Genomic DNA, 18569 nt, shown 5'->3' on the forward strand with positions numbered 1-18569 from the left:
TCCTGCAACTTAGTTATTGGGTATATATTGAAAGAAATGAAAAGAGGGACATGAAGGGACATTTGCACAGTAGGGTTGATGGCGTTAGTACTCATAATGTGCAGTGGATGGAAGTGATCTAAGGGTACATCAACTGATGAATGGAATGGGTATGTGTGAATGGAATACTGAACTGCTAAAAGGAGTGAAATTGTAAGGAGAATGCACATTGAGGACAGTATGTTGAGTGAAATAAACCAGAAATGAAAAGAAAAATATTGGAATGCTTCATTAATATGAAATAAACATAATGTGCAAACTCTGAGATTTGAGTCTGACAGCATAGGTTATCAGGGGAAGGCTTACTGTAAAGGTTACTAAACTGTAAGCTCTTACAGTAGTTACATCTCTTGCTGAGATGTAATGGTTATTTCTAAACTCTTAGAAGCTGAACTGTTTGTGTATAACCTGGTTGGTCCCCAGAACTTTGGGTGTCTGTGTGACACCTGAGACTCAGAGTCAGAATCTGGAAGTTATGAAAGTCAGCATTACCCCATACAGCAAATGTTAAAGAGTCTGAAAAATGAGATCAGACTTCAATTAGAGACATGAACTAAATGGACATGTTTTGGACTAAGTTAATCCAGATAGAAGGGTAAAGGATGATATTGACAGTGTTTCTGAAGTTTCAGTTTCCCTGTGGGAACAAAGGAAGAGATGTTTATTAGGTGGAAGATTTACATTCTTTGTAACACATTATATATTTTGACTTGAATGGTCAGTTTATTCAAACAAAATATTGATATGGAGTGTTGACTGGGGAGTGAGGCCTGGTTGGTTCCTGCAGGGTACTGTGAATCCCCAAGACATCCCAGAACAATTCCGGCAGAGAACAAAGCTGTACTTGCAAAACCCTCTTGAGGGACTGTGGGAAAATGTGGAAATATTAATTTATTAACAATCAGTGATATTCTCACAAGCATTGGGGGCTTCCAAATTAGATGTGTTGGGTGTTCTTTTCCACTTTAACTTTTATTTTTATTCTTGTTTGTGTATGATAATGAAAATGTTCAAAAATTAAATGTGTTTATGAAAACACATCTATATAATGGTGCTGTGAACTGACTGTACACTTGGGATGACTGTACAGTACATGAATATATCTCAATAAAATTGAATTTTAAAAATATTAGACAACATGTTGAAGTGAGATATATTCCATGTATGTAGGGTGGTTCAATATAAAATAAATTAATGTAAGACACCACAATAACTAATGAAGGGAAAAATACACATGATCAATCCAGTTGACACAGAAAGGCATTTGACAAAATCAAACACCCCTTATTGATAAAAACACTTAGAAAACAATGAATGGAAGGAAACTTCCCTAACATGATAAAGGATATATATGAGAACCTACAGTAAACATCATACCTGATGGTGACAGACCTGTAAGTAACATGAGGGACAAGACAAGTATGCCCACTGTCAGTACTGTTATTCAACATTTTTTCTGAGAGTTCTCACTAGAGAAATTAGGCAAGAGAAAGAAACAAAAGATATCCAAATAAGAAAAAAAGAAATAAAACTTTTCCTATTTGCAGATTGCATGTTACCATATACAAAAAATTCTTTGAAATCTACATCAAAGCTAACAAATTAATTTAATCCTGTAAACTCCAAACAGAGCTAATAAATTAATTCAGCAAACTAACAGGGTAGAAGATAAACACTGAAAAAATGTATAGTTTTTCTGTACCCTAGTAATGAGCAATTGGAAGAGAAATTGCTAAAATTAGATTTTCAATAGCAACCAAAATAATCAAATTTCTAGGAACAAATCTAACCAAGGATGTAAAGGACATGTACACAGAAAGCTACAATACATTGCTAAAAGAAATCAAGGCATAAATAAATGGAAGAGCATTCTATGCTCATGGACTGGAAGACTAAGTATTGTTAAAATACCAATTCTACCCAAAGTGATAAGCAGATTCATCACAATCACAATCAAAATCACAGAAGCATTCTTTGAAGAAATGGAAGGTGAATCAAGATATTATATGAAAGAGCATCAGTAAATAGTCAAAGCAATCTTGAAAAAGTAGATTGAAGTTGGAAGACTTACTATTTCTGATCTTAAAACATATTAAAAAGCCAGAGTAACCAAAACATTACTGGGGCAAGGACAGACATAGCAACAAATGCAATCAAATTGAGAATTCAGAAACAGACCCTCACATCTATGGACAATGGATTTTTGGCAATGTTGCCAAGTCCACTCAATTTGGAAAGAAGAGTCTCTTCAACAAATGGTGCTGAGAGACCTGTATATCCAAATGCAAAAGAATGAAGGAGCACCACAAATCACAACATATAAAAAATTTAACTCAAAATGGATCAAAGCGAGTGGGCAGGAGAGTGGACTGATGAAGTGTGGAATCTAGTTACTTATGTAGGGCAGATGGAAAACAGGAACTGTCAGGAACAGCCATGTTTTCAGGGACTTCTGTGACTAGTCACATATCATACACCAATGTGGAATGGGTCAATAGCTGAGAGTGCAGCAAAAACCTGTAAGTTTCCCCAGGCAGAGAGCTGATGCTCCTCCCCTTGAGGCACAGCAGACTATCTTGGAACTGCTTCAGCATGGCCCCAGACAAGGGCAGAATTGAGAATTAAAGTTGGGAAGAGGGGCAAGATGGCAGCATAGAGAGGAGTGGAATTTAGTTAGTCCCCTGGTTCAACTAATAAACAACCAGGAACAATTAGTAAATAAATTGGAATAACTGCTGGGAGACAACTGTGACTCTCCCTGCATGATACACCAACCTGGATTGTGAGGAATGTCTGAGACCACAGCATAAAATCTGTAAGTAAAAGCTGCAGAACAGCAACAAGTACACCCCCCCATGGCAGTCTGAGCTGCAAAATCTCACTGTGTTAGAAACTAGCAGCACTCTCTGAGCAGAGTAAGCAAATATAACTCAGCTGAGCTCCAACTGGGGTTTCAATTAACAAATATGGATGGCTGAATACAGGTGTGCCAGTTTGAATGTATTATGTCCCCCAAAATGCCATTATCTTTGATGTAATCTTGTGTGGGCAGACGTATTAGTGTTGACTAGATTGTAATTCTTTGTTTCCATGGAGATGTGATCCACCCACTGTGGTTGATAACTCTGATTGGATAATTTCCATAGAGGTGTAGCCCTGCCCATCCAGTGTGGACTTGATTAGTTCATTGGAGCCCTATAAAAGCACAGACAGAAGAAGCAAGCTTACTACCACCAAGAGGGACACTTTGAAGAATGCACAGGGGCTGAGAGAGGAACTGCAGTTTACAGAGACATTTTGGAGGCAGCCTTTGAAAGCAGGACTTTTGCTCCAGGGAAGCTAAGAGAGAACAAACACCCCAAGAGCAATTGAGAGTGACATTTTGGAGACAAGTTGAAGCCTAGAGAGGAAAATCCTGAAAGAAAGCCATTTTGAAACCAGAACTCTAGATCAGAAGTCAGTCACATGTCTTCTCACCTTACAGAGATTTTCCAGACACCACTGGCCATCCTCCAGTGAAGGTACCCCACCTTTGATACATTACCTTGGACACTTTATGGCCTTAAGACTGCAACTGTGTAACCAAATAAATCCCCTTTTATAAAAGCCAATCCATTTCTGGTGTTTTGCATTCTGGCAAAATTAGAAAACTGGAAAAACAAGCTACAAACCTCCAGCAAGCATGCAGAGGCTTTCAGTGATGACTGACTAAAAAACCAGAAGACTCGTCTGACCTGGAAGGGGGTGCCCGGAAGACCAGGTGTTACCTCTGGCTGATAAGTGAATCTGGGGTCTGTGTACTGGCTCCAACATGGGGCTTTTGGTCCCTTTTTGTCTCTCTCAAACTGAGGGGCTCAGAATAAAGAGGGGGCAACCATTTTCAGTTCCCAGCAATCTGACCCAGACAGGGGAGGTGACAACAAATTCAGAGAGACAACAATTCAAATGAGATGAAAACTCCTGAGTGGGTGTTCTGGTTTGAATGTATTATATCCCTGAAAATGCCATTATCTTTGATGTAATCTTGTGTGGGCAGACTTATCAGAGTTGATTAGATTGTAATTCTTTGAGTGTTTTCACCCAACTGTTGTGATGACTTTGCCTGGATAATTTCCATGGAGGTATGGCCCCACCTATTCAGAGTGGGTCTGAATTAAATCACTGGAGAACTATATAAGCTTAGACAGAAAGAGCAAGCTTGCTACAGCCAAGAGGGACACTTTAAAGAATGCACATAAGCTGAGAGAGGAGCTGAAGCTTACAGAGATATTTTGGAGATGGCCTTTTGAAAGCAGACTTTTGTTCCAGAGAAGCTAAGGGAAGACAAACACCCCAAGAGAAACTGACAGTGACAATTTGGAGAGAAGCTGAAGCCTAGAGAGGAACATCCTGGGAGAAAGCCATTTTAAAACCAGAACTCCAGAGCAGATGCCAGCCACATGCCTTCCCAGTTAACAGGGGTTTTCTGGTCACCCTTGGCCATCCTCCAGTGAAGGTACCCAATTGATGAATTACCTTGGACACTTTATGGCCTTAAGACTGTAACTGTGTAACCAAATAAAGACATTTTATAAAAGCCACCCCATTTCTGGTGTCTTGCATTCTGGCAGCATTAGCAAACTAGAACAGGGGGTTAATCTTCTCTAAGAGTAAGGATGTGGAGCCCAGTTTTCCCTCAGAACAAGACCCAGGATCATGAGGGAAAACCACCAAAACTGAAACTGAAATGGCCCATCATCTCCTTACACCAGTCAGGAGTAATAGGCTGATAGGTGTCACCTGCTAGGCAGGTTAGGAAAAGCATCAAGACTGGAAATTTCACAGGAAAGTCTGTCATTCCTCTAATGTACACCCTGAATATAACCCCATTCTGAAACTTGAAGACATTCTGGTCTGGGAAAATCTGACTGGGTGTCCCAGTTTGAATGTATTATGTCCCCCCAAATGACATTATCTTTGATGTAATCTTGTGTGGGCAGACATTATCAGTGTTAATTAGATTTCTTTGAGTGTTTCTTTGGAGACGTGCCCCACCCAGCTGTGGGTGATGACTCTGGATAATTTCCATGGAGGTGTTGCTCCACCCATTTGGGGTGGGTCTAAGTTGAGTCACTGGAGCCATATAAATGAGCTGATGGACAGTGGGAACTCAGTGCAGCTGAGAGTGAACTTTTGAAGAGGAGCGACAGCCAAGAGGGACACTTTGAAGAAAGCACAGGAACTGCAGATGTGAGACAGTTTGAAGACAGCTGTTGAAAGCAGATTCTTGCTCCAGAGAAGCTAAGAGAGGACAAATGCCCCAAGAGCAACTGAGAGTGACATTTTGAAGAGGAGCTGTGGCCTAGAGAGGAACATCCTGAGAGAAAGCCTTTTGAAACCAGAACTTTGGAACAGACACAAGCCACGTGCCTTCCCATCTAACAGAGGTTTTTGGGACACCATTGGCCACCCTCCAGTGAAGGTAGCCGATAGCTGACATGTTACCTAGGACACTTTATGGCCTTAAGTCTGTAACTGTGTAACCAAATAAACCCCCTTTTATGAAAGCCAATCCATCTCTGGTGTTTTGCATTCTGGCAGCATTAGTAAACTAGGACACTGGGTAACCAAGGAAACCAGATGCATAGACAAAAGAAAACTACACTCTGTACTAGGAAAAACAAAAACATGGCCAAGTAAAAGAAACAAATTTACACCTCAGTCAAGATACAGTTGTGATTTGTTTCATTTAATGAAACAATCTATTAAAGATTTTAAAAGAAATATGCTAAATGAAATAAAAAACTAAAATCAATGAATTCAGGGAAGATATAACAAAAGAGATGAAGGCAATAAAGAAAACACTGAGCCAACATAAGGTAGAAATCAAGTTTGAAAAAATAACTGGCAGAATCTATGGAAATGAAATGCACAGTAACCCTGGTAAAAGGCCAAAGGTACCCCTGGGGAAGGCTGGGAGGAAGATTAACAGTATAAATTTTTGGCAGTGTGACAGGGTCTTTCCCTAAGGATACCTGGCCTTCCCATCATTCAAGGGGCTCATGATCTATAAACTGTCTCAAATCTGATAATTGATTAAGGAGCCATGACTCTGTTTTTGTAATTCCAAGGAGACTTTGTTCACTTGACCTAGAATTCTGCTTATGCAGCTCAAACAAGAATTTAGTAGACTGACCATCAGTTTTACTGCTAGGTACTCCATGATCTACTAGCCAATGCCATAAGTCTCTGTGACTCAGATTATTTTGACTGCTGCCTTGAGCCTGTTTTCCATTATGGTAGCCACACCCACTTTTTTGATGATTAACTGCTGCCCCATGGCTTCTGCAAACTTGGGATCCAATTATCCCCATTGTATTTAAGGATTCCAGCTCACTGACAGCAGTCCCAACAGTAATATCTGACCTGAAGAGAAGGGCAACTACAGAGCTCTTCAGGGATGATGGAGCTGGTCTCACAAATTTATTCCTCACAGTCCTGGTAAAAGGTGTGTCCTCTGGATGTTACAGGTATGTGTGAACAGGCCTTCCATGATGAATCCACTCCAACATTCCAATTTCTCTAAGCCTTTGGATCCCATCCTCTACATTATAACAGGACAGCTCTGGTATTTTGACCTCAGGTGATGCTGGCCAACTTTTGATCCATGTTTCAGCCAACCACCCAAACAAACTATTATTGCCCTTTCTAAGCCCTCAAGATACAAGACTGAATGCAGAATCTCTGGTTAGTGGGCTCAAATCAGTAAATTCAGCCTGTTCCAGCTTTATATTCCTTCCACCATTATCCCACACCCATAATATCCATTCCCACACATATTCCCCTGATTTCTGTCTGTATAAGTTGGAAAACTCATACACTTCTTTCGGAGTATATCATACTTCCTCATGGGTCACACTTTGTACCTCACCCTTCAGGGCTCACTGGGACTTTAGTCTCCTTATAGGTCTTGAAGTTAACATTGGTGGAGGAGGTGGGTCATTAAAAGTATTAGAAGCATCCTTCAAGCCATTTACCTCAGGACTTTCTGTTGCAGTTTCATCTCATGAGACAGGATTATTCTCTCCAGAGGAGTGAGGGCTGCTTCCTCAGGGGAGGTGATTACAGGTTTAGCAGGCACTGAGGAGTAATCTCTTCAGGTGGAGGTTGGATGGCAGGCTCCTCAGGGAAGACTGGAGGTGGCAGGTGCTGTTTCCTCAGGACAGACCACTACAGGTATATCCATCAAAGACTCAGCAGAATCCAAGTTTCCAGTGTTCCTCACTGCCATTATTATCAATCCATATGTCCCCATCCCAATTTTCAGGATCCCATTCTTTTCCAATCAATGCCTTTACCTTAACAGCAGATGACACCCTGTGAGGTTGAGATTTAATTTATGTTGTAAATCTGCTACTTGCACTATCTGACTCTGGGTCTGGTTTTCAGAAATCTCAAGTCTACAGCCAAAGGAAATAAGATTTTCTTTGAAGGCACACTTAGAAACCTTTACGTCTGTCCTATGACACTTAAGTTTTAAATTTAAAGCCTTTAGCTCATCCTTTTTTTCTTATAACTTTATCCATCATGTCTAAGAGCATCCAGCCAACATCATTACAACTTGAACTCTACAAAACTCTGTTAAGTTGTCAAAAACACTGTCACCAAGAGCCTTGCTTCATGTAAGAGTATGATTAGGAGAATCAAATGGGGATATTTTGCATATCCTTGTCAATGCATGCCATGGACTGACAGTGTCATCTTGATTACTGGAAATGGAATCAGTGCCTTTGAATCAAATCAGAGTAGAAAATGAATTGTAGAAGGTCAATTTAAGACTCTGTATCTAAAGAACCACCCCCAGTATCAATTTGTATTAGTTAGGGTTCTCTAGGGAAACAGGATCAACAAGAGCTATCTATAAATATAAGATTTATAAAAGTGTCTTGTGCAACTGTAGGCATGCACACCCTTCATTGATGTAATCAGTCACAGATGCAGCCAACTGACATGATTTAATAAACCAGCCTTCTGATTTAATAATCAGTCACAAATGTCCTTGCAGTAATGGTTACGCCAGCACTTGCTTGACCAGATACCTGGGTACCAACACCTCGCCAAGTTGGCACATGAACCTAACCATCAAAGTGGTGAATACATAAATATGTAACTATACAGGGAACCATCAATTGTTTACTTAAGATGGAAACAATGGTGTGTGGACAAAACTGTCTTAAATATGATTTGAAGAAATCTTGAGGGCACTAAAGTAAGTAAAATAAGTCAGATACATAAGGACAAATATTGCATGGTCTCACTGATATGAACTAATTATAATATGGAAACACAGACATGATTAACTATACAAATATTAGAAATCTCTTTCATGAAATATAAATTAACAGACATAGAATGAGTCTAAAGAATGGGCAGCAGTTACTTATCATAAGCAGAATTTTCAACTAGGTTGTATCTAAGTGTTTGGATGTGGACAGAGGTGATGGGAGCACATTATCATGAGAATAACAAACAGTGGTGTATGGTGTGTGAATAGGGTGGAAAAGGGAAGATTAGAGTCACATATGTCACCAGAAGGAAAGCTGGAGTGTGACTACATGTTTGGTCACAAAGCAAGTCTCAACATATAAAAAAAATGACATTATACAAAACAACATCTCAGATCATAATGGAATGAACTTGGAAGTCAATAGTAGGCTAAAAGCCTTAAAATTTACAAATATATCATGCCTAAGTAGCACACTGACAACCAGGGAGAAAAGGAAGACATTAGAAGAGAAAATTAAGTAAATACCTTGAAGCAAGTGAAAATGAAAACACAACATATCAAAACCTGTGGGATGAAGCAAAGTCAGTGCTGAGGGTAATTTATAGCCCTAAATGCATATATTAAAAGAGAAGAGAAAAAATTGAGGAATTAACTGTTCACCTGGAGGAATTATAGAAAAAACAGCAAACTAATCCTGAAGCAAACAAGGAATGTAATAGCAAAGGTAAGAGTGGAAATAAATGAAATTTTTGAGAACAGGAAAACAAGAGAGGGAATCAATTTCTTTGAGAAAGTTAATAAAATCAATGGACATTTAGCTAGGATAACAAAAAAAAGAGCAGATGTAAATACAAAAATCAGAAATGGGAAAGGGGACACTACTGATCCTGCAGAAATAAGGGAGATAATGAGAGGATACTAGGAACAACTACAGGCTAATAAATTTGACAACTTAAATGAAATGGGCAACTTCCTTGTGAAGCATGAACCACCATCATTGACTCAAGAAGAAATAGATGTGAGTGATATCACCAACATGGCAATGTAAACAGCTACTGAAAAGTTCTCACCAGTGATTCAGTGAAGTAATGGACAATTCTGAATTCTCTGAAACTCTGGAGCAGGATATAGACTGGAGAAATACCCTGCAAATCCTGAACTGAAGAAAGAGAAGAAATACCAGGTAGGAGTTTTCCATCCCAGACCATTCTATCTTCTCCCCTACCTCTCACTCTCACTCTATATTCATGCAGGAAAGGAACAGAAACAGCAGGAAAAACTTCTCTCACTAGGGACACAGATTTTAAAATCTCACAGCAGTCAAAAATACCCTCACTGTTTGAAGACTCAGTGGAAGGGGAGAACATTTCAAGGCCCAGATCAGTGAGGGACAAAAAGACTGGGAAATGTGGACAGAGACATGACTCCATCCCTGGGTCTGAAAGCCCTTCCCCATCCATGAGGGAAGTAGTGCTAATGGTCAGTTTCCTCACCTTGGGGAAAGCTGGAGTGTGCAGTCAGCTGGGGGAGTGCTTTGCCATGGGTTGACCCTCACATCAAGCCAGATTTTGGCCAGCAGAGTGAGGGCCTAAGAGTCTGCACTTTTGTCCCTGCTGTGCTCCAAAGCAGAACAGCCTCTGAGGATGATAAAGTTACTGAACAGTGCCATCAGCTGGACAATAAGGAAAGTGCAAGGACTCTTTCTTAGGAATGCAAGAGCTAGAGTTTTCACAGCATGTATGGTAGCACAATCCTGTTTTTGCCAAGAAATAGGGAAGACCCAACTGTTAAAGCAGGACCACAAAATAAACCCAGGACTTGCTAGCTGTTGGAATATAGAGCACCACTGGAAGCCAGCAGATTTGTATTACCACACACAGTGAAGGTGCTAGAGTGCCCAGTGCCTACCTTGCATCCCCATGGCAGGCCACTGTGGGCATCTGCTTTTGGGGAGAAGACTGGGGAGGAGCAGAGAATATCTGAAAACTGGCCAGAAGTCAATGAACAAGAAAACCTTAGGCAAAAGAGAGAAAACAACTTCCAGAATAAACCAACCAAGAAAGTCAGATACTGAGAGATCAACACAAAATCATGGGCCACATCATGAAATTGGAAGATGTGACCCAAAGGAAGAAACTAACATTTCAACTGAGATTCAGGAGTTGAGAAAACTAACCATAGATGTTCTAACAAATCTTTTAAATCAGATCAATGTAGTGAGAGAGAATGTCACCAAAAAAAGATGAAGGAGATAAAGAAGACACTGGGTGAAAATAAGGAAGAACTTGTAAGCTTCAACAAACAAATGGCAGAAATTAGGGAATGAAAGGCACAATATAAGAGATGAAAAACACAATGGAGATGTACTATAGCAGACTTGGGAGGGGCAGAAAAAAGGAACAGTGAGATGGAGGACAGTATATCTGAAATCTTGCATGCAAAATGTCACAGGTAAAGAGATTGAATCAGCCATCTAAAGCTGCCAAAATGCAGAAGTCCAGGACCAGATGGCTTTTCATGTGAACTCTACCAAGCATTCAATGATGAGTAAGTACCAATCCAGCTCAAATTCTTCAAAAAAAATTAAAGAAGAGGGAAAACTACCTAACTCATTCTATGAAGCCAACATTGCCCTAACACCAAAGTCAGAAAAAGATACTACAAAAAAAGAAAATTACACACCAATCTCTTTAATGAATATAGATGCAAAATACTCAACAAAAGACTCACAAATCAAATCCAGCAGCACATTAAAACAATTATACATCATGACCAAATGGGATTTACTCCAGGTATGCATGGCAGATTCAACACAAGAAAATCAATTAATGTAATACATGACTTCAATAAATTAAAGCAAAAGAATGGCCTGATCATCTAGATTGATGCAGAAAAGCATTTGAAAAAATTCAACATGCTTTCTTGATGAAAACACTTTAAAGGACAGGAAAAGAAAGGAATATTCTCAGTATGGTAAAGGCAATATATGAAAAACACACAGCGAATATACTCAATGGGAAAGACTGAAAACTCTAACATCAAGAACGAGACAGTGATGCCCACTGTCACCACTGTCACTCAACATTTTGCTGGAAGTTCTAGCTAGAGCAATTAGGCAAAAAATGAAATAAAAGGCATGCAAACTGTAGAGGAAGAAGTAAAATTTTAACTGTTTGCAGATGACATGATACAATATGTAGGAAATCCAGAAAAGTCTACCACAAAGCTACTTCAAAGTGGCAGGCTACAGGATAATCATGCAAAAATCAGTAGTTCTGCTCTACACAAGGAACAATGTTGTGAAACATATGACAACATGGATGAACCTTGAAGACATAATGCTCAGTAAAATAAGCCAGGCACAAAAAGAAAAATATTATATGCTACCACTAATGTGAACACTGAAAAATGTAAAATGGTTTATAATGTAGAATGTAGGGGACTCAGTGATAGAAAGCAATTAGAGCTGGGGCACACAATGCAGTGGTGATGCAAGTAAGATGGTGATGGTGACCTGAGTCCATTGTTCATGCTCTTGTAATTGAGCTCTCATGAATCCACCTTTCCTCCAGGCTGCCTCTTGGCTGGTGGGAGCTGGTCTCTGGTCTGGCCTGGGGCTCAGAGGCTTCCCAGAGGCATGGCAGCTGCCACCCAGGCCCATATGAACTCTCACTGCCATTAGTCCTGAGTGGGGTGGGGGGAGTGTGCTGGGGCACTTGCCTGAGGATACTAGCTTTGCTTTCCTACTGCCTGTCTGGTTGTGAGTGAAAGTCCAAAGGAAGACAGTTGTCAGCTAAGCTATTGACAATGCTTAGCTAATGTCCTTCAAGGGTGTAGGTGTAGACTTCACCCAGGAAGAGTGGGCATTGCTAGACACACTCCAGAGACAACTGTTCAAAGCAGTGATGCTGGACAATATCAATCATCTGGTCTCAGTGGGATGTGAGGTCTGCAAATCAGATGTGTTTTCTCTGTTGGCACAGAAAGAGGCAGTGTGGAGAAAAGGAATGGAATTTCTCCCAAACCAGAGCCCAGGCATGGAAATTGCCTGTAAAAAGCAAGAGATGATACTAATGCAACTTATCTACAGGAACGACAATCCTAAGAATGCATCACTGGGAGATGGGCTTCTGCAGCTGGGTAGGCTCCTTCAGCCTGGGAATGGGTTGGCCATTCTTCTCCCTGCCTCACCAATTAGAGTTAGCAGATGCTAGCAGAAGTGCATTCCTTCTTCCTTTCACTTTGCTGGAAGAAGGGCCTATTATCATGACAGTTCTGCATTCCCAGGAACTTCTGCCAGTTCTCAGATCATATGAGACCACAAAGGGAGCAACAGCATGCGGTGCACAAGGGGGCAGTGACACAGATTTCTCAGACTCAGAAGAATTCCTTTAAATGTAATTATTTGCAAGAAGATTCCACCTTCAGATCCACAGTGATTCAACATGGATTAATTCCCATGAGAAAGAAAACATCTTTAGGCAAACCACTTGTAAAAGTCCTCAGTGACCAGTCATCTTTTAATAACATGAGCAGATTCACATTAGAAGTAAATCCTATGAGGGCCATTGAAATGCTAAAGCCTTTATTAAAAACACTGGCCACAAACAATATGATAGAAATCAAAGTGGAGATAAATCATACAAATGCTGGTGGGAGCTGGTCTCTGGTCTGGCCTGGGGCTCAGAGACTTCCCAGAGGCATTGAAAGAGGGACTGGAGTAGATATTTGCATATCAATATCCATAAATAGCATATTCACAATTTCCCAGAGGTAAAAGCACACCAAGCATCATTCATCAACTTATGAATGGATAAACAATGTGGTATATATACACAATGAATATTATGCAGCTGTAAAAAGAAATGGACTTCTGATACATATGAAAATATTGATGAACCTTGAAGCTGTGTTATGTGAAATAAATCAGACACAAAAGAACAAATATTGTAGGAAATTTCTGATATGAAACAATTAGAATAAGCAAGCTCAGAATCAGAATCTAGAATATCAGGGGATGGAGAGGGGGCAGGAATAGGGAATTAATGGTTAAATTATACAGAACTATTTGATATGTTGGAAAAGTTTGGATAATGAATGAAGATAAAAGCAGCACAACATTGTGAACATAATAGCAGTGAATTACATATTTGAATGTGATTAAAAGAGGGAAATTCTAGGTTGTCTACATGTTACAAGGATAAACATAAAAGACTAAAACATGGGACCGTATAACACAAACAGTGAAACCTAAGGTAAACCATCAAATGTGGATAATAGAATAATTAAAATGTTCTTTCATCAATTATAACATGCAAATTGGAGTAAAACATTCACTGTTTGCAGATGATTTGATTCTATATGGTGAAAACCCAGAAAAACCTACAGCAAAGCTACCAGAACTAATCAATGATTACAGCAAAGTGGCAGGCTACAAAATCAACATGCAAACATCTGGCGTTCCTATAAACAGGTAATGTGCAACAAGAGGAGAAAATCAAGAAAGAAAATTCCATCTACAATAGCAACCAAAAGAATCAAGTATTTAGGAATAAACTTAACCAAGGTCAAAAAAGACATATATAGAGAAAACCACAAGAAACTGATAAAAGAAATCAAACAGGACCTAAAAAAATGGAAGAACACATTGAGTTCATGGCTTGGAAGACGAAACATAGTCATGAAGACAATTCTACCCAAATTGATTTAGAGATTCAATGCAATACCAATTAAAATCCCAACTTGCTTTGCAGAAATGAAAATACAATAACCAAATTTATTTGGAATGGCAAGGTGCCCCGAATAGCAAAAACATCTTGAGAAAGAGGAATGAAGAGGGAGGTCTCACACTACCTGACTTTGAAACCTAATACAAAGCTACAGTGGTGAAAACAGCAAGGATCTGGCATAAGGACAGATACACTGACCAATGGAATTGAATTGAGTGTTCAGGAATAGACCTTCACATCTATGGACAATTGATCTTTCATAAGGCGGTGAAGCCAAAGCAAATGGGACAGAGATGCCTCTTCAAGAGATGGTGTTTGGAGAATTGGATATCCATTTCCAAAAGAATGAAAGAGGATTCCTAACTCACACCTTATACAAAAATTAACTGAAAATGGATCAAAGACCTAAACCTTAGTTCTAAGACCATAAGACTCTTAGAAGAAAATGTAAGACAATATCTTAAAGAACTTGTGATAGCAGGTGGTTTCCTAGATTTTACACCCAAAGTACAAACAACCAAGGAACAAATATACAAATGTGATATCCTCCAATTTAAACACTTTTGTACATCAAAGGACTTTTTCAGAAAAGGAAAAGGCAGCCTATGAAATGGGAGACAATATTTAGAAACCACACATCCATATTGTTTTTGTATCATTGTGGCAACTTTCTTATAAGTTTGAAATAATTTCAAAATATAAAGTTAAAAAAAGAAATATACTCATGAACATTCATATATTTATCTCTTGTATTTGGACATGGGTTAGAATTTCTCTAGGGCATGTCTGGGTGAGAACTGTAGTTTCAGGCACCTGCTATTTCTACTAGATAATTCAATGTGTTTTCTACAGCAATTAAACTAATTTTACACACCCAGCAGAAGAGTATGAGAGTTCCTGTTGTGCCACATCCTTGCCAGCACTTGAAAATGTCATAACTTTTGACAAGGGAAGTGGCTGTCACCAGAGCCAGAACGCCCACCACCACAGACTTCAGAGCCTGGGCCCCTCAGAGCTGCCACCGCACCGACCCCTGTCCTACCCTGCCATCTGAGAAGACCTTCAAGCAGCACTGCATCTTCAAAGAGTAGAAGATGTGCAATTCTTCCATGAGCAGCTCCCCACCAAAATCCTGGTGATAACAGAAAGATTCAAGGGTGAGAAGCAGCTTCCTATACTGGATAAAACCAAGTTCCTTGTACCAGATCATGTCAACATGAGTGAAATAATAAAAATAATTAGGTTGTGCTTGTAGCTGAATGCCAACCAGGCCTTCCTCCTGCTGGTGAAGCCTCAGCATGGTGAGTGTCACCACACCCAACTCAGAAGTTTATGAGAGTGAGAAGGATGAGGACAGCTTCCTGTACATTGTCTATGCTTCTCAGGAGATGTTTAGAGTGAAATTGGTGTAAGGCTGGCAGAAGCATCTCTCTTAGAATTTTTAAAACCCTTACACCAAGGCAAATAAAAGGATGTTATCAACTGAGCTTTATCAGTCATCTAACCACAGGTCATCCAAACAGTAGTGTTCCCACTTAGGACTTGTAGTTAGTTGTATTTGTATTTCCAGCAGAAAAACAGTTCCAAATGAGCACATTCTGCTTTGGAAAACTCTATTATTTAACCTAGGTTATCTTGTTTTCAAATTTTAGAAGTTTTAAAATAAAATACTTTACCTTTTAAATTGATGATAAAAGAGACCTTCAAGTTACATTAATGCACTTTTCTCCCCAGTAGGAACTTGCAACTCAAGCAGTAATGAAAGGTGTTCAGGGAGGCATTGCCCTCTCTTTAGGTTCAGAACCTGCTGACCGTACAAAAGGGGTCCCCTGGGCTGGAGACACCTCACAGGAGGCTCTTGAAGTATGTGTGGTCGTGCATAACCCCCCAGAGAATCATTTGCCATCATGGTGCAAAGCAAGATGCATGGGGAGTATGAAAACAACTCCAACTCTGAACTCCCAGTCAATGTTCCTGGCTCCTAAAAGGATGTAAGCCAAGTCAGGGCTCCTGCAGCTGTAGGAAGTTTGGTAAAACAGTGAGCTGCTGCTGCTTTGGTTTGTTCTCTAGACAACTATTTGCAGGAAAACACCATGGCTTTGTAGGAATCTTGAATAACTTAGAATTTTAGTCTGCCTTCTAAAAACACCAAGACAAAAAAGGAGTGGCATTTCTTATTTTGGATTTTCTCTGAGACCTCAAACTAGTGCCTGATTTGCTAAATAAACAAGCAGTTGTTTTACTTTCATAAGGACAGTGGTAGAGACTAAAACTCAAGCACCAAACCTCAGATGTAGGGCCTTCTACCATTTGGCTTAAAACTATAAATGATTCACATTATCTGTTAAGTGTGCAATTTAAAATATGTTATTAACTATTTCTCACATTTTTTAAGAGTACTTATCACTGTTAGGTGAAACCCTCAGAATCCCCTCACTCTTAACTGCATGTCAGTTGTGAAGAAAACGTAGAAATGGGGAACATAGCTCTTTACAAATGTTAATGTCAAGAACTAAGCATCTTCCAAATCCTGCCTAGAACAAGTGACTTGATGATTCCCACTACTTGCATGGGTTTACTATTTACTATTTTAGTGGGAGTTATCAGAACAATCACAGGTATGTTAATTTAGAGGTCTGTGTGGCAGGTCAGTCTATTCTGTGTCTTTGGGTGTGTGTGGAATGCCTGTACATCTTGTCAGGAGCTGCCTGCCTTCATGCAGGGAGAGCAGGCTTACCCCTGGGGTGCCCTTACCAAGCCTTGAAGGGACCCACCAGCTCACCTCCCCACACTACATGCATTTGTCCACATTGCTAACTATGAGTATGTGTATTTTTGTCATATTATGTAAATTCTCCATCAGCCTGTCTTGTTTGAATTGTGTGTATTTATATCTGACATTCTTGCAACTACTGTGTGATCAATATGATTCCTATAAGGAAGAAAAAAACACTGCTTTGTAAAAAACAAAAAACAAAAATACCATGTTGAGAGGGGTGACTTCCATCCCACATCAGTTGTCACTTTATAGGATCTTTAAGACAAGTACATATTTAATGAACTAAGGTGAATAAAGTCACAAACAAAAGCTAAAAAAGTCATACATTTTAAAATATTTGCCAATGCTATAAATGTAAAATAACATATATTGTTGTACAATGTATTGAGAGTATCTTTTTAAAAGTTTATTGGACGTTCAGATCTCATTGTCTGTAAAATTATTGTTAAATCTTGTTAAATCCAGTTATCTGTATATGACTTCTATAATACTCTGTTTTCATATATGTGGGTTGTTCTATCTTGCTAATGCTGCTGGAATGCAAAACACCAGAAAGGGACTGGCTTTTATAAAGGAAGTTTATTTGGTTATACAGTTACAGTCTTAAGGCCACAAAATGTCCAAAGTAATGTATCAACAATTGGGTATCTTCACTGGAGGATGGCCAATGGCACCTGGAAAACCTGTTAGCTGGGAAGGCATGTGGCTGGCATCTGCTCCAAGTTCTGGTTTCAACATGGCTTTCTCCCAGGATATTCCTCTCTAGGCCACAGCTCCTCTTCAAAATGTCAATCTCAGTTCCTCTTGGGGCATTTGTCCTCTCTTACCTTCTCTGGAGCAAGAATCTGCTTTCAACAGCTGTCTTCAAACTGTCTCTCATCTGCAGCTACTCTCTCAGCTTCTGTGCATTCTTCAAACCGTCCCTCTTGGCTGTAGCAAGTTCACACCTTCTCTCTGATTGCATATAGTGCTCCAGTAAACTCATCAAGGTGCATGCTGAATGGGCAGGGCCACACATCCACAGAAACTATCCAATCAGAATAATCACCCACAGTTGGGGGGGTGCATCTCCATGGAAACACTCAAAGGATTACAATCTAATCCATACTGGTACATCTGCCCACAAAAGATTACCTCAAAGATAATGGCATTTTGGGGAACATAATATATTGAAACTGGCAAATGGGTATATTGTCAAGGATTTCTAATGTTCCATTGATTGGTCTGCCTGTCTGCAAGGGCTTTATTTGCATCTGTTGTTGCCTCTTCCTGGAAAGCTAGTCCTGCCAGTCTTGGCTTGGCTCACACTCCCCTACATGTATGTCCTTGTGCAAAGGGGCTTTTCAGATAATTTTAATCTAAACTATTTCTCAACCTCACATTGCTTTTTATCCCTTATCTTCTTTTTTATTCTTGTATCCTTAACCCCTACCTTATACTTATATTGACTTTTTTGGTTATTGCCTATATCCTACACTAGAATGTGAAGCCATGAGAACGGAGACCTTGTCTATCTTTTCCATTGGTGCATCTTCAGGAGTGATGAAACAATGCTTGGAACATAGTAGGCATTTAATGAAAATGTGCTTAAGGAAGAGGTAGAGAAATTGATACAACATTTCTCTATCATTTACAAAATGATGAATCTTAGAAAAGTTATTTAATAAATCTGAATTGTACCTTTAAATTGTCAATATTATTTTCTTCTTTAAGGCCAAGGCTTAGAGATAATAGATGTAATGCACCCACCATAGCA

The 18569-nt window shown here is 39.5% G+C and overlaps 2 protein-coding genes across 4 annotated transcripts in view; one reads left to right on the forward strand and one right to left on the reverse strand.

Moving 5' to 3' along the window:
* The window catches only part of LOC119520540 (zinc finger protein 596-like), a 344477-nt gene that overhangs the window by 136292 nt on the left and 189616 nt on the right, over positions 1–18569 (forward strand). The gene's annotated exons all lie outside the window — the stretch shown is intronic.
* The window catches only part of LOC119520537 (zinc finger protein 596-like), an 803197-nt gene that overhangs the window by 24567 nt on the left and 760061 nt on the right, over positions 1–18569 (reverse strand). The window contains exon 5 of one of the 3 annotated variants that reach the window (XM_037818463.1): positions 15077–15166. The exons of the other annotated variants lie outside the window; for them this stretch is intronic. Within the exon in view, the coding sequence (XP_037674391.1) occupies positions 15077–15084 (8 nt within the window). The 5' untranslated portion in view covers positions 15085–15166. The remainder of the gene's footprint in view (positions 1–15076; positions 15167–18569) is intronic. 3 annotated transcript variants of the gene reach the window in all.

This window comes from Choloepus didactylus, chromosome 25 (genome assembly GCF_015220235.1).
Source record: "Choloepus didactylus isolate mChoDid1 chromosome 25, mChoDid1.pri, whole genome shotgun sequence".
NCBI classification, from domain to species: domain Eukaryota; kingdom Metazoa; phylum Chordata; class Mammalia; order Pilosa; family Megalonychidae; genus Choloepus; species Choloepus didactylus.